The following is a 22122-nucleotide window of genomic DNA, read 5'->3' as shown; positions in this document are numbered from 1 at the left end:
TTGGGACCTGGAGAAGTAACCACAGGTGGGTTCACTGTGACTGGAACATGGGCCCTGACGGCCATAAGTGCCCACTTTGACTGGGCAACAGTGGACCACTCTAGTAAGTGATCACAGGTTCCTCTGGAAGGGCTTAGAGGAAGATTTATAGAATTTCTACAGAATCCTTCAAGAGGGCATGGCCTCCTCTTCCAACCAGCAGCTCCACAGCTAGATGAAATCTGAATCTGGATAAGAGACCATGGCTTACAGTGATTCAAATTGGCTTTTGAACACAAGATCCACAGTTTTTCCTACTGTAATAGAGTGAGTCGCCTTTTAGTAGGATTCCTAGAGACAATGAGGGTTAGGGGGTGAAGGCATGAAAAGCCACTAGCAAAGCCTGGTCAGCAAGTCCGTCCTTCCATCCAGTGTCTTCATGTGGCTACACACGATGAACTCCAGCAATCAAGACTCTCTTGGGTCTCTTGTTTGGCACCCCTGCCAGGAGTGGGCCATGGACATGGTGCAGAGTCTGACTCTGAGTAAGCACAGGGCCACAGGAATAACAGTATAGCAGACTGAAAGAACCTGTTCCGCTGCATCTTTGCAACACACACACCCACTAAGCCACAGATACTTTGACACGTGCTCCAGGACAACAAAGCATTATTTGTAGTAACAAAAGTACTGAAAACAACTGGTTAAATAACTACAGTTTTCTGCATTTAAACACTCTGCAAAGTTAAAAAGTCCAAGGACAATCCAAAATGTATCACCATCTGATCACAACCAAAGTCACTGTTGACTGTGAGATGCACCACGACTTTATGTAGCCTGCATGCTCAATCATGTCGGACTCTTTGGGACCCCATGAGCTGTAGCCCACCAGGCTCCTCTGTCCACAGAATTTTCCAGGCAAGAATACTGGAAGGGGTTGTCCTTTCCTCCTCCAGGGGATCTGCCGCACCCAGGGATTGAACCTCTGTCTCTTGCATCTCCTGCATTAGCAGGTGGATTCTTTACCACTGCGCCACCTGGGAAGCCCTTATGCAGCATCAAGGGGGGAAATGAGCCAATAAAACTCCACTCCATTGATTGTACAAGAGGTTGATTTCACAGATGGTAAGAGGCAGGGGAACTATGGGAAATACTGTGGGTAGAAAAACCAAGCACAAAGTAATGTGTAGGGCATTCGTGTGTGTGTGTGTGTGTGTGTGTGTGTGTGTGTGTATTTAAAGCGAGGGGCTATGCAATCATACGTACTTTTATAAAGATCAAAATTCCCGGAAAGATACCCAAGAACCTGATAACAGGTGTGCCCTCTTGACACTAGGTTGGGGCATTGGGATATCAGGTGGAAGGGAGGTCCTCTTTTCATAGTTACATTCACTTGTTAACTTTGACATTTTAAGCCATATTGCTGGATGGCATCACTGACTCGATGGATGTGAGTCTGAGTGAACTCCGGGAGTTGGTGATGGACAGGGAGGCCTGGCGTGCTGCGATTCATGGGGTCGCAAAGAGTCGGACACGACTGAGCGACTGATCTGATCTGATTCCTTTTTTAAAAATAAAATTTAGGAAACTACTAAATACAAAGTAAAATAAAAGAGAGCATCCTTCTGGATTAAGGGGCACAGTACTTAGAGCCAGCCTTGGATCCGGAGATTGTATATCCAATCCTTGCTCTACTAGAGCGACCTTGGGCGAGTTCCCGCCCCTACGGGATCTCCAAGAGCCCACTGGTTGCTGAAGAGCGGATCTCAGAACATCCCTCCATCTCAGAGTCCAGGCCAGGCCAGCAGCCCACCCCGCTGCGCTAGTCTCAGCCGGGCAGCCGACTGCTGGCGCCCGGCGGTGCAGGCCCGGCCAATCAGCGGTCGCGGGGCGGGCGGGGTGGCAGCGCAGCGCGCGCAGAGAGAAGCACGAAACAGAGGCACCAGTGCCGTCCGGGAGCGGACCATGCCACGCTCACCCAGGCTCTTCCTGCTGCTGCTTGTGCTGCAGCCGCTGCCAGCCCTGGGCCTCGGGCTCCGCAGCGCAGGCGGACGAAACCCGGAGTGCGGTCCGTGCCGACCAGAGCGCTGTCCCGAGCCCGTGCGCTGCCCGGTGCCTGGCATCGTGGCGCGCGACGAGTGCGGCTGCTGCGCGCGCTGCCTGGGCGCCGAGGGCGCGAGCTGCGGGGGCCGGGCCGGCGCGCGTTGCGGCCCAGGGCTCGTGTGTGCGAGCCGCGCCGCGGGGGCCGCGCCCGAGGGCACCGGGCTCTGCGTGTGCGCGCAGCGCGGCTCGGTCTGCGGCTCCGACGGCCGGTCGTACCCCAGCGTTTGTGCGCTGCGCCTGCGCGCCCGCCAGGCGCCCCGCGCGCTCCCTGGCCACCTGCACAAGGCGCGCGACGGCCCCTGCGAATTTGGTGAGTCTAGCTTCTGCCCCGCGGTGCTGGGGCGGGTGAAAAAGAGGGACCCTGACCCTCTGGGGAGTGGGGTGAAGGATCTTTTGTTGCACAGCGATGGACAGCTCTGCCCAGGCCTCAGTTTTCCCTATGGGGTCAGTTTTCTCACCTGGCCAGTTACTCAAGGAGACGGGGGTGAGGGGTGTGTCTGCGGGGGTGGGGGGTGGGGGGGCTCAGGAGTCCACATCCTGAACCCTCTCTTACCAAGCCCTTGGAGTCGCCAGTCACAGAGCTGGTCGTAACTTTGGTGAGCCTGCTGTCCCTTTTGGTACTTAAGTACTTACTGATACAATTGTTTGCAGGTCTGGCATACTTGCCTCCGAAAGCCTGAGAGTGTGGGAAGCAGGGTGTTCCCGCTGGGTCCAGCTTCCTGGGGTCCCACCTTGGACCTGACGGGGGTGGGTTGTGTGAATGAAGAGGGAGAGCAGATGGAGATGCTGGAGGAGGAGGAGAAGGAGGAGGAGGAGGAGCTGGAGCTGCAGATTGGGACTCTGGAGTCCGGGGGATTAGGGCACCGGGGTTCAGTGAGTGTGGAGTCCTGCCCTGAGGGGAATCTTGAGGAAGCTCTTGCCCAGGACAGGTAAAACCTTGGGAGACCTAAGCTCTGAAGAGATTGTGGTGCCATCAGAAGCAGACCCCAGGTTTTATAAGACTGAAGTTTATAGAATTGAGAGGGTCCCACTTTAAGTAAGTTGTTCCACTTTAAGTAAGGGCTTCCCTGGTGGCTTAGAGGGTAAAGAATCTGCCTGCAAAATGGAAGACCTGGGTTCGATCCCTGGGGTGAGAAGATCCCCTGGAGAAGGCAACGGCTACCCACTCCAGTATTCTTGCCTGGAGAATCCCATGTACTGTATAGTCCCTGGGGCTGCAGAATCAGACACTACTGAGAGACTTTCACTTTCACTTCAGGTAAAGTAATAGAAAATGATTAATTGCTTGGGACCTAAAAACACAAGCTTCATTAACATCACAATAAAGCCATTTATGGATGCGTATTTGCTCACTTTCTACCTGTAATGTTTCAAAACCAAACAGAAATAAACCAAAATATTAGTATAGGGATGCCCAGTCAAGCACCTTGCTGGGCCATTAGATTTTGGAGAAATGCCCCTTGTATAGGCGGCCTGCAGGGGGAAGTGGAGAGTATAGGTGAGCTTGTGCCAGAGGAGTCCCAAGGAGGCCCACCTTTGGGGTTCTGGCCTGGGACTGGAGACCCAAGAGCAGACCTAAATGCTTCATTCAGTGTCATGACTTCAGCTGCAACAAGGAAGCCTTGGGGGTGGGGGATGGCCTTTGGAATTTCTAGTAAGTATTATCTTTCACCAAGAATCCCAGTTAGATGCCCTCAAGTCCAGGAGATCCAGTGGCTTGTTGGAGATGAGGCAAGAAGGCCCCTGTCTCTGGAAACTTGGAAATAATGTGCTGCCCACTGTGGAGTCTGAGGCAGCCTGGAGAGCACAGGCAAGTCACTGCTGGCTGTTCCTCACTGGGGCTCCCAGTGGAGGAGAGCTGGCTGTTGCTTCCCTGGATGCGGCTTTGGGCTGGCACCTTCCAGGGGCTGTGTCAGCCCCTGTGGAGTTACTGTTGAGCTCCCTCCACTTCGAACCTTTGTTTATGCCCTGTGGCATTTAAACAGCCCTATCTCCTTCCTTCTCCTTTCTGTCATCTGTTTTTACAATCTACTTTCCTCAGCAGTTAATTCTGCTGAGGCAAGTCTCTTTGTTTCCAGACAGATAACACTTTCACTCCACATGCAGGAGACATGAGAAATGCTGACCAGGTCTCCAGACTAACTGGTGCTGATGCTCTCAAATGATTCCTCCCTGGAATGGCACTCTGTTTCTAAGAGAGAGCTGCCTTGAAGGCATTTAGACCCAATCTACTATTATACGGAGGAGACCAAGACCCTTGGGGCAGGGGACTCATCCAGGGTGACCAGGGTGACCAGTAAAACCTGACTGGCTTCCAGGTCCCCAGCACCCTGTTCAGTACTGTTTCAGGATAGGACTTGATAGTATTAAGTCGGGCAGGTGGCGGTTGCCATGGTTACCACAGTGTGGGCAGATGGAGGTCCCATACCCCTAATTCATTGAAAATTACCAAATGACAAGTAAATGTGACAGCCCCTTCACTCTGATCTGTGGGCTCTGAGCCCACCACAGGCACAGGCCCCGGGAGTAAAGATGTTTATGGAGCCATACACAAGTAATTCAGAAGCTGCTTTTAACGATCCCAGGAGTGACAGGCGTCAGGCCTCCCCACAATTTAGCTTTCCTTCCCTACCAGCGACTGTGTCATTGGCCACTACCCAGACCCCAGCACTATCATCCCATTGCGTTCTGTCCTGAAGTATTTGTGCGGCCCCTGCTCTTGGGCCCTGGTGAAGCAGGAAGGTGTGGACCAGGGATCTTTTCAGCTAGGGAAAATGGCACCTCATTCTGTGCTGCCCTCGAGCCAGTCTTTATTCAGACAACAGGGCAGGAGCACTTTTTAACGATGTCCCTGGGGACCTCGCTGCTTGACGGGAAACAGATCGAGTCAGAGCAGCAGCTGTTCTGCTTCAATATTGGCAATAAAGTCACCCCTCTCCCGTCCTCTCCTGTGCCTTCAGTAAACCAGCACCTGACTTTAAGGGAATGAAGCCTCCGGAAATACTAGGTTTCGCAGTGTAGGAAGTGTTCGTACCCAAATACCTCTGGTGTGATTTCAGGCTTAAATTCTGACCTTTCCTCCTATGCTCTGAAATGCCCCAAAATTCGAATTACGAGAGTAATCCTGTGATCAACACATATGCATTGAAGACTCACTGGGTTCCAACATAAAAATAATTTTTGGCTATTGGAAATCACCTTTGCATTCCATCTTCTTTCTTGATTTTTTACAACTAGCCTGGCCAGGTCTCACTCCCACTTCATAGAAGGACAAACTAAGGCTGGTAGAAGAGAGTTTCCTGAAGTCACATGACTGGTTGCCGGCCGAGGTGGGGCTCCAGTTCCTGACTCTTTTCAGATGGAGTCATGTATCTATAACCTGCTGGCAACTTGATGAGGAAGGTGCTGCAAACTGGCTACCTTTGAATCTTTAGTTTCTCAGTCTGAATCCACCTTCCTTTTCCCCTCCAAGGCTCGCTGCTGGTGCCTCGTTTCAGCACCTGGTGATGGCTCCTCAGAGGAACAGGGATAGCTTCACACAAGGGGAAGCAGCTGAGTGGAGCTTGAAAGATGGGTAGAAAATTCCTGGGCTGAGAAGCGGGGGCAGAGAGGCACTGCATAAACCAAGGCAAGGAGGTAGGAGCTCCTGGGGCGAGTGTGGACAGTGGGCCCATAGGCAATACCCAGTGGGCTGGTTGGCAGAGGAGATGAGACCCAGAGTCGTCTGGGGCAGGCTCGTTGTGGAACTGGCGTGCCGTGCTGCGGGGTGAACCTTCATTCTGTACTGAGGTATTGGTTCCGTTTCTCAACAGTAAGGTGGTGGTGATGTTAGTGTTTTGTTATCATTACTTTAAAAAGCTGCTTTGTTCCTGATCGTTTACTAGCACTGGGAGGAGGTTGGGGTCCTGCAGACAGCAGGTTGAGGTCGTGTTTTGAGTGCTGCATTAGATAGGAACAGGGTACCATGCCAACCAAACCCCTGAAGCATCAGTGAGCTATTGAGATCCTAAATCTTAGAAAATTCGCCTTGGTTGAAATTCCAGCTCCACTTAGAAATCTCAGTCTGTGCAAGGCCTGTGTTACCAGGTAACCAGGAGATGCAGCGAATGCCACTTTGTGAGAGGGACAAAGAAGGGGGGCCTCATGCTCAAAAGCCTTTCATACCGAGGGAGGGGGCTTGAGGCGCACACTGCAGGGAGTCGGATTAAGCTGTTTCTGGTTCCACATGTAATGCGACTATTAGCATAAATTATCGGGGCTGTTCAGTGCACTGATTATTAAACCCTTTGGTTGTGTGCTTTTCCATATGAGCAGATGGGTTCCTGGGAGATGACTTTTGATATTCTTTCTTTCCCAAGCACCATTAACTTTAGACAAATCTTGGAGGCATTAGGAAAGATCTTTTATTCCAGCCATCAAGGACATACTCAGTCCATGGGGTGGGGGGACAGCTCCCCACACACTATAGTAATAATATCGATCCCTTTCATTTCTATAGATCCACAAGGTTAATAACACAGTCACATCCATTCTTCCCCTTCACCCCGGAGGATGTGGGGCTATGGTCATTATCGTCATTTGCAGATAAGGAGAAAATTGTTAGCAACTTGCCCGGTGGTTGGCGGCCAGACCCCCGGGGCATTTGGGTTTCCCTTGGTAGTGTTTGAGCTTCTCAGGTGGCTCGGTGGGTAAAGAATCCACCTACAATGCAGGAGACACAGGCAGATCCAAGTTCAGGCCCCAGTTTGGGAAGATCCCCAGAGGAGGGCATGGCAACCTACTCCAGTATTCTTGCCTGGAGAATCCCATGGACAGAGGAGCCTGGTGGGCTGCAGTTCACAGGGTCACAAAGACTCAGACACGACTCAAGCGACTGAGCACACACGCACAGTACTGTTTTGCCCACCCTCTGTGCTGCCTCCGAGGGTGTACACCTGGGTGACTAGTCTGTTCCCCGATGGGTGAGTTTGTGCCATCCCAGCATTTCCAGGGCAGTAGCTGACATGAGCAGAAGGAAGCAAGTGTTTAGCAAGGAAGAGCTAGGGAGACAAAACCAGCAGATTCCCAGGCGGGGCTGACCAGGCACCATCCTCGCTCCTGAAAGCCACGTGACTCTTGCCAAAGGACAGTGGAGAGGAGAGCCCTGGCTCTTCCAGAAGGGTGGCAGCTCAGGCGGCAGTGGGCTGGGCTCTCTAGAGAGAGGGCTGCGGGCCACGGCCTTGGGAGCCTCCGGGGAAGGGCCCACCGATAGCCCACTCCCCAAAGGCCAGTAGAGAGTCTCAGTATCATCACAGACTGCCCTTGGGGTAGCGCACCCTGTGGAGTCTGCAGGTCCTTCCATGCAAGCTGGAATTCTTGTGATTGTCCTCACAGGAGCCCATGCGGAGGGCAGGGGGGGGAGAATGGACTCCTGTGCCCATTTTAAAGAAGAAACTGGGGTGTGGGCGAGACAGGACGGAGCCTGAGTTCCCAGGGCAGTCACGAGTTGCAGGGCCTCAGTGCCACACTTCAGTGAGCCCTTGGGAGCAGTAAGACTGGGAGCATCCTGCCAGGATTATGGACACACCACCCATTTAATGGTATCTTCACAAGAGCTGCTCCCTGGGGTGATGTTGGGAGGGTCTCATTTCTGTGCAGAAGAATAAATGTGGCAGGCCTGAGACTGTTATCCTTGGAAAGGCCCACTGAGAATTTGGATGTGCGGAGGCATCCCACCATCTCCAGAATTGAGAAGAGTCACTCACTGCATGCGAACTGTACAATCAGCATGGTTTATGCTGCACACCTGCTTTCCTTTTGGGAGTCTGGAGTTTTGGTATGTAGTAGGCAGAGGGTACAGAGAAGGTAATGGCACCCCACTCCAGTACTCTTGCCTGGAAAATCCCATGGATGGAGGAGCCTGGAAGGCTGCAGTCCATGGGGTCGCTAAGAGTCGGACACGACTGAGCGACTTCACTTTCACTTTTCACTTTCATGCACTGGAGAAGGAAATGGCAGCCCACTCCAGTGTTCTTACCTGGAGAATCCCAGGGACGGGGCAGCCTGGCGGGCTGCCGTCTATGGGGTCGCACAAGAGTCGGACACGACTGAAGCAACTTAGCAGCAGCAGCAGCAGGCAGAGGGTGCCTAGGGGACTGGCTCCCAGTAAAAACCCTAGGCACTGAGTGTCTAGTGAGCCTCCTTGGTAGAGGCCTGTCATATGGTTGTCACAGGTTGTGCTGGAGAATTAAGTGCCTCATCCTCTGTGACTCCACTGGGAGAGGCTTCTGAAAGCGTGCTCCTGGTTTCCTGAGCCTTTGCGCCATGAATCTCTTTTCCCTTTGCTGGTTTGCTTTATCTCCTTTGTTGTAATAAATCCCACTATGAATAAACTGTGCCAAGTCCCATGAGTCCTCGTAGCAAGTCATTGATCCTGGGACTTGTCTTGGGGGCCCCCAACACAATACCTTAGGAACTCATTCTTATTCTGGGATGGAGTGCATACAGCTAACATATGTTTCACCCTTAAAATTCATGTGGAATTAATGGAATCAGAGTGCCTAGGTTTGCATCTTTGCTCCCTCAGGTGCTTCACCTTTCTGAGCTTTGGATTTCTTATCTGTTAAGTGGGGCTAAAAGCACCTACTTCCCATGACTGGTGTGAAGATGAGAGGGTGTTGGACATGGAAGTGTCATCTCAGGAGAAGGCAGGAAGTTATGGGACTGAATCCCCTGGGCTCATAGTCTCACCCTGCTGTGTAAGGCTGGGTAACCCTGGCTAGCTCCCTCAGATGGCAGCTGGGGAGATTACTGGAAGGATCAAATGGCTTACCCCTGTAAGCAGAAGGGTGGCATTATTACTATCATGATGGGATTCCCAGGTGGCTCAGTGGTAAAGAATTCGCCTGCAGTGCAGGAGACACAGGCTCGATCCCTGGGTTATGAATATCCCCTGGAGCAGGAAATGGCAACCCACTTCAGTATTCTTGCCAGGAAAATCCCATGGACAGAGGAGCCTGGTGGGCTACAGCATGGGGTCACAAAGAGCTGGCCACGACTGAGCACACACACACACACACACACACACACACACACACACTATCATGATAATGATGGCTGATTTTAAAGAGCCATTATGGATAAAAAAATCTCTGCTATATCTTGAGTTATGGTAGTGGTTACACGGTGTATGCATTTGTCAAAACTTAGAACTGTACACTAGAAAGAATGAATGTACTGTGTATACATTTAAAAATAAATCAAAGCTTGAATATCACTTTATTGCCAAAAGCAGTGGGCTCTTTTGGAAAAGAAATGCTATTTTCTGGCTTGAAACTATTGGCAAAGGCAGTATTTCCAAGACGGTCTTTAACTGTAGTTATGGAAAAAGAGGAAAATGCAAGGAGAGAGAGAGAGATGAAATGTGATTTACTGGCTTATTCATTTAGGCTTGAAAGGGACTGATGAAATCTCATTTAAAATTTATGGCTCTACATGAACGGAAGTAAAACATGTTGATTGAGTGTCCCTTTGGAATCTATTGAGGGCTTTAGAATAAGATGCAGTTCTGATTGTTCCCACAGCGAGCCATTTGAGGACTGGTTTGGGCTCCGGGGGAGGTGATGCTGGCAGGAGGATGTGAATAAATTAGACTGTCTTTGTTGCCCATTGCAGATGGGGCTCTGCCATAGAGCAGGGGTGCTGTGGTTCTTTGTGGTGGTTGGCAGGTGGCTGGGGCATGTCGGGTGATGTTAGAAGCCTGGAACCTTGGTTTATTCGGGGGACTGGCTACACTCAGGGTTGTGGGTAGAGATGTGGTGCTTAGAGGGGTTGGTCACAGCTGAAGGAGTGAGCTGATCGGCCTGAGGGGGAAGAAAACAGCCTGGGGTGAGGAGAGCAGGGTTTGTATTCAACTTACTGGAGGCCACTTGAGGTAACCAGGGCTCTATAGGGCTCCTGGCAGCCCTGGGATCGATAGGTGGGAGTTACACCTATCGACGCAGGTTTTAACTTCAGGTGAGGACAACCTTTCTTACCAGAAGAGTCAAGGATGGAAGGGCCTGGCTTTATAAGAAGTGAGCTCTCCATCACTGGGGGCATGCAAGTGGAGGCTAGATGAGTCCATCACAGACTGTCGGGCACATGCTTTGGGAGTTGGGCCTCTCCAGTTTGAAATAAGAAGCTCTAAGACAATTTCCCAGAGATCTTTTGGCATCAGTTCGACAGGGTCTGCTTCCTAGTCTGTCTAGAAGGTCCAGACCTGTCTCATTTCTGCGCCCTTTCATTCCTTCCCTCCATGCTCTTCATCCAGCCTTCTGTCTCTCTCCCTTTGTTCTCCTTTTTCACTGCAGCCTCACCTCGGCTGGCAAAGGCCCTTTCCTTCTCCAAGGCTGGCCTGTGGAGGGCAGAGGGCATGTCCATCAGTCACCAGACAAACTGCCAAGAGCCGTGGACTCTGCAATTTGATGCCAAGGGATGAATGTGTTTACTCTTTTATTTGCCACGTGTTTCTTTGCGGAGTCATCTGTTTGACAGGCCTACCCTGCCCCACACTTGCACACTTTGCTACCTTAAACCCTCACTTTCACACTCAACACGTACTAAAATCAGCTCAACAACCCTGTGACACAGGGGATATTATCCTCATCTCAGAAAGATTCCTTGGAGGAGGGCATGGGAACCCCCTCCAGTGTTCTTCCCTGGAGAATCCCACGGACAGAGAAGCCTGGCAGGCTACAGTCCATAGTATTGTAGAGTCGGACACAACTGAAGCGACTTAGCACACATGCATCCCCATCTTACAGACGGCAAACCTGAGCAGAGAGCGTTCTCTTGGCCAGGCCTCCACATTGCACCTCCCCAAGACCACACTGGCCTCAGCTGCGAGGGTAGGCTGGTGAGACCAGATGAAGCATCTGCACTGTGAGGCAGGCTGAGATTCAGAGGTCAAAGTGGGCAGATCCCTGGTACTGGACTAGGACACACCCCCAGGCCCTCAGGATGGGCAGCTGCGGTGCATCCCAAATAGAGGACAGGCAGAGCAGGGCAGACGAGCATGCTGAGGGCCAGATGGAGGGCCTGAAGGCCAAGGCAGCTGGGCTTAATTCTTTTAGGCCCAGTGTAAGCAGAGTAGGGGCTGGCCACAGGGAGAAGGACAAACGAGTGTGGAGTATCAGCTAAGAACATCTAACTCAGGACTTCCCTGGTGGTCTAGTGACTTTCCCAATGCAGGGCGCTGGGGGTTTGATCCCTGTTCAGGGAACTGATCCCACGTGCCACAACTAAAGATGCAGTGCCACCACTAAGACCCAAATAAATGATAAAATAAGCATTTAAAAAAGAATGTCTAACTCAAATGCCGTGTGCTTTCCCGTCCCACCTGGCAAGCCCACGCCCTCCGTCTTTTCTGTAAAGTCCTGGCAGCCTAGCACCACATTGCCCAATTCCCTGATTTACTTTTCTCTGGCAGCAGCGAAGCTCAGCATCCATGCCTGCAGTTTTGCCCTTGAGGATGGGGATGGGGAGGTTGGTGGAGCCTGTGATATGCAAATGAGCATCTTGAACCGCAGGGGGTCTCAGCAGGGGGTGAGGGCAGCTGTGCTTTGTGGCATTATTCTTTGAACGCCCTCGATGCGGAAGGAGAAAAGCCCATCTGTTAGAAGACTCTGCCGTGCCTGTGTTAGAAGACAGCAGCCCCTCCCAGAGCCTGCCACCCTGTCGTGTAGTTGAGCTGTAAGCAGATGGCAGCTGGGAGGGATCCTGGGAGGGGTCCTGGGAGGGAGTGCGATGAGACCACAGACAGAAGTCGTCTTTCCTCTCTGGATCCCTGTTTTCCTGTTGGTAGAACAGAGGCAATGAAGGAGGAGATGAAGGCATCCTTTCAGGTCTAAGGAGAACTCCCTTTTAGGATTCCTTGCCTCTGAGTGTGTCCTTTCCGTGTGGGGAGGTCTCACCTGCCCCAAGATGCTATGTGCAGGCAGGGGATCTTAGAGGTGAAGGGCTTGGCCAGGGTCAAGGTTGTCTTCCCTTGTCTTTTTCTCCCAGCTCCTGTGGTCATCACCCCACCCCAGAGTGTTCACAATGTCACCGGGGCACAGGTGTACCTGTCCTGTGAGGTGAGAGCTGTGCCCACCCCAGTTGTCACATGGAGGAAGGTATTTATATCCAAGAACTTCTCTGCATGTGTGTGTGTATGTGTGTGTGTGTGGCTGGGGGAAGGTATAAATGTTTTTAAGTGTGTGTGTGTGTGTGTGTTTATCTCTTATGTGAATTGGAGGATTACAAAAAATATGTTTCATTCCTCTGCCTCCAGATTTATGATTTAAAACTTTTACCCCAAAGCTCTCCCCAGAGAAGGGGTGTGGCTCTTTGCTCCCTTTGCCACTCAGCTGTCCAGGAAGTTCTGCTGTTTATCTAGCCTAGGTCAGCTGAGATGAAGTTAGAGCCTCCTCTACTGGATCTGGGTTTTAGAAAGACTTTGTTGGTGGAAGGTGACCTGATCCTATTCTAAAACTAGATCTTCCTGCAGCTCAGTTTTTGAGAGATGGAGATGAGCACAGCCTATGTTATTTCCTTATCTCAACAGCCCTGAAAAGGGCCATGAAATTCTGGTGGTGGTGATGTCTGTATCTCTGCTGTCCAGCAGGGGGTGCTGTCTGTACATATATTCAGGCTTAAGAAGAAACTAATGTTTAATAGGAATGAGATACTAGGGTCTCAGCCTTCAAGTCAGCCGGGAGGTGAAGACAGTGAGGATGTCTGTGGGGTGGTCCTTATTCAGAAACGATTTTTCTAAATCACTCCTGCTTTTTCTGCCTTCTGTAGGTCACACGGTCTCCTGAGGGCACCCAGGTAATGGAGGACCTGCCTGGGGACCACATCAACATAGCTGTCCAGGTGCAAGGGGGCCCTTCTGACCATGAGGCCACGGCCTGGGTTTTGGTGAGTATCTCATTTGTTGATACTCATGGGCTTCCCTGGTAGCTCAGCTAGTAAAGAATCCACTTGCAATGCAGGAGACCCCGGTTGAATTCCTGGATCAGGAAGATCTGCTGGAGGAGGGATAGGTTACCAACTACAGTGTTCTTGGGCTTCCCTGGTGGCTCAGTTGGTAAAGAATCTGCCTGTAATGCAGGAGACCTGGGTTCGATCCCTGGGTTGGGAAGATCCCCTGGAGAAGGGAAAGGCTACCCACTCCAGTATTCTGGCTTGGAGAATTCCTTGGACTGTATAGTCCATGGCGTCGCAAAGAGTAGGACATGACTGAGTGACTTTCACTTCACTGGCTGTTATTGACTAGCCCTTATAAAGCACCTTTTATATTTCTGTGACACGTTACACCTTTCAAATGTTCTTATCCATTTCTCCCTGGGCTCTGCAGTAACTGTGAGGAAAGCAGGGCAGGTAGTATAATGCCTGAGAGCGGAAATGATCTCACTGGTAGGCAGAATATGGCCTCAGAAAGATTTCCATGTCCTAATCCCTGGAACTGGTGGATATGTTATATGGCAAGAGGGGAATAAGGCTGCAGATGGAATTAAGGTTATTAATCACTGACTTCAATAAAGTTATCCTGAGCTATCTGGGTGGGCCTGATACAATCACAGGAGTCTTTTAAATGTAGAAAAGAGAGGCAGGGGAGAGAGCCAGAAATGGCAGTGTCAGAAGACATGAACTACTGTTGCTGGCTTTGAGGATGCAGGAAGGAGCCACAGGCTAAGGACTACAGGCAGCCTCTAGAATGCTTCTCTTAGGGCATCTGGAAAGAAGGCAACCCTGCTGATACCTTGACCTTAGCCCACTGAGACCCATTTGGACGTCTGACTTCAAGAGGTGTACATAGTAAATTTGTGTTGTCTTAAGCCTTTAAGCGTGTGGTCATTTGTAACAGAGCCATAGAAAACAAATACACTTGACTAAGACCACACAGCTGATAAAGGGAGTAGTAAGGGTTGGGGGCCGGGTGGGTGTGGACAGCACATTCCCATCCTCCTCCAGGGCTCTCCCATGCCACATGCAGCGGTGTGGCTGAGAAGAGGGAATGTCCTGTGTTTGAAAGGGTGATGGAGAAAGGAGATAAGGGCCCACATGGGGCTAGTTACTGTACCTCCCTGAGCTTCAGTGTCCACAGCCATAAAAAGGGGGCTTTGGGCTGGACCATGTCTGGTGACCCTAACATCTGTGACTTACTGGTGAGTCTTCTGTAATGTGAGGATAATGATGCTCCCCTTCAGCCATGATGGGATTAAAATGAGACAGGGTGCATAAACCCTCTCAGGTCTGTAGGGACTCACAGTTGAGAGACACTGTTCTGATGAGAGAAAGCCAGAAAGGAGGGCGCTGCTGTGCATCTGCTCTGCAGGGGTGTGAGATGGGCTCTCCAGAGTGCCCTTCTGATTCCCTCCCCATCTCTGCCAGGTTTGGCAACTTCTCCACCCAGCTCAGAGGCTCAGGATGCAACTGGGTCCATGGCTTTTTCAAATCTAATATACTCCCTTGCTTTGTTACAGGGAGAGGCAGGGGAAAGGTGTTATTTTGTCCATGGGGTCACAAAGAGTCAGACATGACTGAGCGACTGAGCACACACACATTTTCCTTAGAATCTATACCTGTCACCTTCAATAAAAGGACCAGGTTGCTCTCAGTAAAAGGCAGGATGCAGGAAACATTAAAATGAGAGCCAGGATAGAGAGGGTACTGAGAAGGAAGTTTAACTCTGTCCCAGCAGCCAAGACAAGAAGAGAAATAAGAGGGTGAACTCTGTCTTATTCCCAAAAGCTGTAAGTGTTCAGGATCATTATGAACTAAGTAAGCGATTTTGCTGTGTTGTGTATGACTGTATAAACTTGCCTGTTTAACTTCTAGATCAACCCTCTGAGGAAGGAAGATGAGGGGGTGTACCAGTGCCATTCAGCCAACGCAGTCGGGGAGGCCCAGTCGCATGGCACGGTGACCGTGGTGGATCGGAGTCAGTACAGAGCACCCCGCTTCCCAGCTCCAGATGACCGCCTGTGATGGGGGCACGTGCGTGTTTCGAGTCATCTGAGTTTGTACACCTCTGTCACAAGAGGTTGAGATGAGTTATAACATGCATAATAAATAAAAAGAAAAATACTGAATTGAGGGAGACAGAGGAATGCAAACCAAGAGCAGAACATATTACAGTTGGCAGGTAGACTCTGGTGTGTTCTACACACATATCATGCTGGGCTTCCCACTAGCATGCCAAGTCAAGAGCTATGAACGTTACGGGTGTCCAGGTGAAAGAGACCACTAATTTTTTTTTGCTGTTTCTGAGGCTGAATGGAATATTTCCTCCAAGTCTGCCCTGTGAGGGTGCTGAGAGGGCAGACATGGTCACTGTGACGGTGCCCGGGTGAAAACATGCACAAAGGAGACAGTCTGAGCTTCCTGGTTCTGTTCCCTTATGTGTAGCTCTGCAAGTAGTCAGCGGAGAAGGCAGTGGCACCCCACTCCAGTACTCTTGCCTGGAAAATCCCATGGGTGGAGGAGCCTGGTGGGCTGCAGTCCATGGGGTCACTAAGAGTCGGACACGACTGAGCGACTTCACTTTCACTTTTCACTTTCATGCATTGGAGAAGGAAATGGCAACCCACTCCAATGTTCTTGAGCCTGGAGAATCCCAGGGATGGGGGAGCCTGGTGGGCTGCCGGCTATGGGGTTGCACAGAGTCCGACACGACTGAAGTGACTTAGCAGCAGCAGCAGCAAGTAGTTAGAGCTTCTAGAAACAGGGAGGAAAATGTAATGTGTAAAATCATCAATCAGAAATTGAGTTAGGAGATGGCTCTTACAGTTGCCCTCCTGATACTTTTAGTTTTTTATATATGTGTATTGTTATATATACGGCTCAGTGGTAAGGAATCTGCCTACCGATGCAGGAAATGCAGGTTTGATCCCTGGGTCAGAAAGATACCCTGGAGAAGGAAATGGCAACCCACTCCAGTATTCTTGCCTGGGAAATCCCATGGACAGAGGAGCCTGGTGGGTACAGTCCATGGGGGTCGCAGAGTTGGATAAGACTTAGTGACTAAACAACAACAAATAGAAACCTATATGTATCAAAAAGTCAGCTATCAGGATTTTTTTCCCTATATGTATACTTATGTATATACACATGTGTGTGTATATATATATGTTTCATATTTTAAATAAGTGTATATTTATATTTTAAAAACAGAAATGATACCAGGCTATGAATATAGTCTATTATAGTTGAGTTTTCAAAAGAAGTCACAAAGAGTCATGGAATTTTAAGCCATTGCCACTGCCCAGCTCTTGAGTTTTCTCTGCAGCCTGCAGAATAGGCTGGCTCTTGCTTGCATAACTCCGGGGACACAGAGCTCTGTACCACCAATAAACCATCTGTGGATTTTTCCAGTAATTGAAAGTTCTTCCTCATATTACGCTGGAATCTGCCTCTCTGAAATGCCCACCCATAGGTCTTACATGTAATTCTGGGATCCCCCTAGGCACCTCTGCTCCCACCAGCACCCCTCTTGGTTGAGAGAGAGAGATTTAAAGTTAGGGTCATTACCCCCACCTTCGGTCTAACATGTAGTTGACTATGGCAGAGCAGGCTTCTTTTCTCTAATTTTTTTCCCCTCTTTTCTTCTAGGGTCTTAGAAACTTGATCACAGGATGACGGAAAAGTCAAGTCATGGATCATTTCACTTTGTGAAGAATTAGAAAAACTGTGTTTGTAGATGACCCCTTTTGTATGTTTTTAAACATTAGATGCAAACTAGATTCGTATGCAGATGTAGTTTTTAGCAGGGCAAACACACCTTGGGAAAACAGACTGCATGTAGCCTTTTTATACTTGTGAAATGAACAGCTCTGTGAGAATTCTTTTTTAGCTTCTCCCTCCAAGGGAAGGTCACATTTAAGTCCATGTAATTCTACAGGGCTGGGCCAAAGTGTGTGTCAGCTGTGACTCTGCCTCATTTGTCCACGGTTGATTAGTGGAGCTCTGTGACAGACAGTGTGTGTTTTAGGATGGGGAAGGTCTTGCTGTCCTCTGCCTGACCTCTAACTTGCTGTGTGATCTGGATAGGTCCCTCCCTCTCTGGGCCTTGGTCTCTTCAGCTGTGAATGTGCTATTTGGACTGTATGTAACCTATGTCCTTTCAAACACTGCCATCCTGGAGTAAGATGGTCCTACAGAAAAAATATGAGAAGTGTAGTCTTAGCATTCTTTTAAAAATATTCCCTCAAAAACAAATATATTGCTTCACATGAGGGTGTGGAGAGCTGGCTATAGCTTATCTATTCCTGCTATTTTCCCATTTTAAAGAGATTTAGTCCTAGATGGAACACTTAACCAGGCTCAGAGGCTGGGTATTTGGGGACTAAGATATCCACTTATTAACAAGCCCAGCATTCTCTAACCAAGCAGGCAGTGGAGACCTGGCTTTTGGACATCAGATTGTAAAAAAAGGAGTCAACTGCTCTCTCTGGACTGTAGATTAGAGTGTAGTAAAGTATATTTTACTTAGAGATGTTCTGAGGTCACCCAGAAACAAAACTTGCTTGTTTTTTTCTTAAGAAAGACGGAGAGTAATATCTGGCTAAAGAAATAGATCCCCTGGGTGACGAGTAAAATTCTTTAAAATCAAAATTGAGATCTCACATGTGGATAGCTGTTAAATTTCACGAAACGCTTCTCTGTCTGTGGTTACTTTCCATCTCTGGGATGGCAGGTAGGATGCGCACTAATGTCCCTCCCCCTTTACAGATGAAGAAACCAAGCTCTGAGAGTACAGTGCTTGCCTGAGGTCTGAAAGCCTCTGAGAAGGACTGGAGCTGAGGGCGCCTGGTCCTCTTTGGCACCCTTTCCACTCCATGGTGCTACTTCTCAGAACAATTTGTATCCATGAGAAGGAAGATGCTGCCAGTTCCATGGGTTTCAGGGATTCTCCTCGGGGTCTGTCTCAACTTTTAAACCAACACTCTCATGACGCTCACTTTGAGCATTGCATTTTGGAGTCTTTTTGGAATTGCATTTTCTTCCTTTAAGCCTGGCTATTCCACATCTGAACTGTTGGGGTGGCATCACCCTAATGAACACAGCATAGGACTGTCCCGGGACTCCAGAAACATGAGGTTCATTTGGGAATGCGTCCCTATCTTTCTGGGTGACCCTGAGCAAGTCCCCTTCACTTTCTGGACCTCAGTTTCCTCATGTGAATAAGAAGGGAATGAAACTAGATCAGTGGTTTTCAAACTTTAAAACATTGGAACCCCTTCTTTGAATAAAGTCAGAACTGAAACTGACCACAAGTGGGAAGCTGTGCTTGTCTGTTGGAGGCTGGGCCTTCTAGGGGACCAGCTCACATCCCCTTCCTACACAGCACACCGCCCCACCCCAATGAGTGACTTCTGTGTCCAAGTCTGTGGTTAATTCCTCTGTGATTTGAGTGATTGGGAGATGGCTTGGGAAGACATTTAGTGAAACTATGTCAGAGGAAATGGGAACTGTGGCTGGGGAGAACAGCATATGCATTTGCTGATAAGCACATTCAGCAAAATCAGTTGAATCACCTCAAATTTGCCCGGTGAGAGCTGGATGTGGACTCAGAGAGAAGGACGGATGCAGCCCTTGGGTGACAGGGCCAAGCCTCAAGGCTGCAGGAGGCTGGGTTCAGCATTGTAATGATGTACAAAAAGTAATAATGTTACACTGTGTGAAGTTTCCACCAAAACCAAAAACATAGATTAATATGATTGTTCCTACCTAATCACTTTTCCACTGTGAGAGCCCAGGACCTCTCCGAGGCTAGATATGTGCTCTGAGTTACCACTCAGAAACAGGACTCCCTCGGAGCCTGAGTTTTCTACCCTATTTTGATACATGTGATGATGTCACATAACCTCTGCACTCCAAAAATAACTGTTTTTAGGGACAGTCTTTGTGGTCTCTGTGCTTGAAACTGCTGTAGGTGGGTCCAGGCCCCACTGATACTTCTCCATCATTCCTTATGTATCATGCCCCCCCCCCCTTTTTTTTCCTGCTTGCCTACATCAGCTGCTTTCATCAGAATCCTCCTTACCTCTCACATCTGGGCTGTGGTTACAGTCCTGCCCAGTCATCTTGCTTGCAATTCTTAACAAGCCCTAACTAATCATCTACTGCCAGACAGAACTTTCTTGCTGCCTCTGAAATGGTGTCTCCCACTGTATAAGGCTCAGATAGTAAAGAATCTGCCTGCAATGTGGGAGAGCCAGGTTCAGTCGCTGGATTGGGAAGATCCCCTGGAGGGATGGCAACACACTCCACTGTGGAGAATTCTATAGACAGAAGAGCCTAGCAGGCTACAGTCCGTGGGATTGCAGAGTCGGACACAGCTGCATTACTAACACTTTCACTTTCACTGTTTAACTCCTTCACTTAGATTTGCTTTCTGTTACCTCCCACATGCACCCAGAATAGCATTCTCCAGAGAACAGAAGAGTGCAAACCCTGGCAACATGAAGGTGTGTGCGACCTGGGCCTTGCATTCAGGTGAGACTGAAGTGGCGATGAGTGGGACAAGGTTGCCATCCTGCCACACAGCACAGGGTGTCTACTTTGTGATCAAAGTAGGGGGAGATCAAGGAAGACTTCCTGGAAGAGGTACCATCTGAGAGGGGGATTGAAGTGAGTGTGGGAGACCCCAGGCTCAGCAAGGAACACACAAAAGGAAGAGGGGTGGAGAAGTGCGATGTAGTTTGTGCACAGGGACTAGCGACCAGTGGTGGCTGAGAGCTCTCGTGGCAGGTGGGCTTTTGGCCACACCCCTAAGTGTCATCAGAAGAGGTTGGAATTATGCTATAAGAAGTGGGCCTGAATCTCAGTCTGCTGTTGTCGGCTGGGTTATAACTGGGCTTGAGGAAGAAGTCAAAAAGCTAGTGTTCAATCCCAAAGGTATTCACTTTCCATCTTAAACAAAAAAGGGTGGTTTTATTTTTTAACTCAAAATGACTTTTTTTCTTCACGTCTTAGGGTGAAATGAATCCTATCTTAAAAAAATTGCCTTCCCCTCTGCCCTAGAGATGCATGATGCAAAAAAATTAATAAGAGTGAGCAAATCAATTGACAGTGAACAGTCTCCCTCTAATGAATTTCCTCATCCCCAGCCTTCACCAGAGCCTCTTGAACATTAAATCAGAGAATCATTATTATATGATATTTTAATTAATTAAGGGAAACAAAAGTGCCGTGGCGTCTGCAGCTGAATACTGAATTCAGAACTGAATACACTTGCCCACTCTCACCTCAAGTCAACACCTCTCTCCTGGGGCGGGAATGTTTCTACAGTCAGGGCTGCCTCTGAGTTCAGCCTTGACTGTGCCTGTGTCTCCTTTCATTGTGGCTGCCTCTTCCTTCACCTAATCTCCCCCATGATATTAGGGAATGGTTGGATGTCGGGGGAAAGAGTAAAAATCATTAGTATCAATACTAGGGAGTGGGGTGGGGGTGGGGAACAGAGGCCTCTCTCATGTCCCTTGGTAAATCCACCCACCACACACATCTGCAGAGGACCAGCTGGGACCCAGGCCCTGCTTGGTGCTGAGGGATCTACTGTTGCTCACACCCCCAGAGTCGCAGCCCTGGCTCAGAGAGGGCTTCTGAAGAGAAGAGAGGGCTCCTGTCTCTTGCTTGTGAAGGTGCCCCACTCATTCCTCAGGAAGAACGGGCATTAGCTTTGAAGTTGAAAGACCCAGAACCAAGGTCAAACCCTGCCATGGTCTGTGGGTCTGGGGGTACTTCCCTCTACTCTAGGAGCCTTCCTCTCCTCATCAGCTCAGGGAGGTCAGCATCACTGCCCTGTGCTGCTGCCCTGAAAGTCCCATGTGGGAATGGACGGGCACCGTCCACTCTGCAGGGGCTACTGAGGGCTGTGTGCCTGGTGGCAAGGATGCAGGGAGAGAGGTCAGACACGCTGGAGGTCTATGGGAGACATGATGGGACAGAAAATCAGACCCATTTCATTATATACACACTAACAAACAGCTACCACAAGGCAAGACTAAAGGTATAATGGGTGCTGTGAGTTCAGAGAGGCCAGAGATGGCTTGATTGAGATGGTCAGAGAAAGCATCCTGGAGGAGGAGGATACCTCCAGGATGGTCCCCCAGCAGGTGGGTCCCCAGCAGGGCTCCGAGACAATGGGCTGACTTTGGGAGAGGGAGGAAGGAGAAACAGCATAAGCAAGGTTGGAAGGTAGGCGTGAACAGCCCCAAAGAGGATTAAACTGTAAAAAGCATTTTGTAAGAAACACTCTAACCACTATGCACGCCTGCACGGATGTGCTGTGTGTGGTGTGCCAGAGTGAGCTGTCCTCTGTCTGAAACCTAAGGATGACATGAAGTGTTCCCATAATTAACAGAACAGATGAGATAAGTCGCTTAGTTGTGTCCGACTCTTTGCGACCCCATGAATCGCAGCACACCAGGCCTCCCTGTCCATCACCAACTCCCGGAGTTCACTCAGACTCACATCCATCGAGCTAGTGATGCCATCCAGCCATCTCATCCTCTGTCGTCCCCTTCTCCTCTTGCCCCCAATCCCTCCCAGCATCAGAGTCTTTGGTTCCAATGAGTCAACTCTTTGCATGAGGTGGCCAAAGTATTGGAGTTTTAGCTTTAGCATCATTCCTTCCAAAGAAATCCCAGGGCTGATCTCCTTCATAATGGATTGGTTGGACCTCCTTGCAGTCCAAGGGACTCTCAAGAGTCTTCTCCAACACCACGGTTCAAAAGCATCAATTCTTCAGCGCTCAGCCTTCTTCACAGTCCAACTGTCACATCCATGCATGACCACAAGAAAAACCATAGCCTTAACTAGATGAACCTTTGTTGGTAAAGTAATGTCTCTGCTTTTGAATATGCTGTCTAGGTTGGTCATAACTTTCCTTCCAAGGAGTAAGCGTCTTTTAATTTCATGGCTGCAGTCACCATCTGCAGTGATTTTGGAGCCCAGAAAAATAAAGTCTGACACTGTTTCCACTGTTTCCCCATCTATTTCCCATGAAGTGGTGGGACTGGATGCCATGATCTT

The 22122-nt window shown here is 49.7% G+C and overlaps 1 protein-coding gene across 3 annotated transcripts; it reads left to right on the top strand.

Moving 5' to 3' along the window:
- The first annotated feature begins 1875 nt into the window (after window positions 1-1875).
- Window positions 1876-18356, top strand: IGFBPL1 (insulin like growth factor binding protein like 1). Of its 3 annotated transcripts, none has more exons than XR_003108228.2 (5): window positions 1876-2392; window positions 12106-12215; window positions 12886-13002; window positions 14926-15130; window positions 16699-18356. XR_003108228.2 is itself a non-coding variant. In XM_044940053.1 (5 exons), the coding sequence occupies exons 1-4, from the start codon at window positions 1945-1947 to the stop codon at window positions 15073-15075; spliced, it is 825 nt and encodes a 274-aa protein (XP_044795988.1). In that variant the 5' UTR covers window positions 1877-1944; the 3' UTR covers window positions 15076-15080; window positions 16699-18356. The 3 variants fall into 3 exon arrangements, 2 of the variants coding, with proteins under 2 accessions (XP_044795988.1, XP_025137536.1); XM_044940053.1 differs by having other exon boundaries at window positions 1877-2392; window positions 14926-15080; XM_025281751.2 differs by having other exon boundaries at window positions 1879-2392; window positions 14926-15084.
- Window positions 18357-22122: the final 3766 nt, after the last annotated feature.

This window comes from Bubalus bubalis, chromosome 3, assembly GCF_019923935.1.
Source record: "Bubalus bubalis isolate 160015118507 breed Murrah chromosome 3, NDDB_SH_1, whole genome shotgun sequence".
NCBI classification, from domain to species: Eukaryota; Metazoa; Chordata; class Mammalia; order Artiodactyla; family Bovidae; genus Bubalus; species Bubalus bubalis.
This window is presented reverse-complemented; position numbering and strand designations above follow the sequence as displayed.

Bases quoted from the DNA above. Each gene is read 5' to 3' on its own strand.
- IGFBPL1 (XM_044940053.1), top strand. From the start codon at position 1,945: ATGCCACGCTCACCCAGGCTCTTCCTGCTGCTGCTTGTGCTGCAGCCG. The intron at 12,216-12,885 runs GTATTTATATCC...TGCCTTCTGTAG, and splicing joins CAGTTGTCACATGGAGGAAG to GTCACACGGTCTCCTGAGGG. The intron at 13,003-14,925 runs GTGAGTATCTCA...TTTAACTTCTAG, and splicing joins AGGCCACGGCCTGGGTTTTG to ATCAACCCTCTGAGGAAGGA.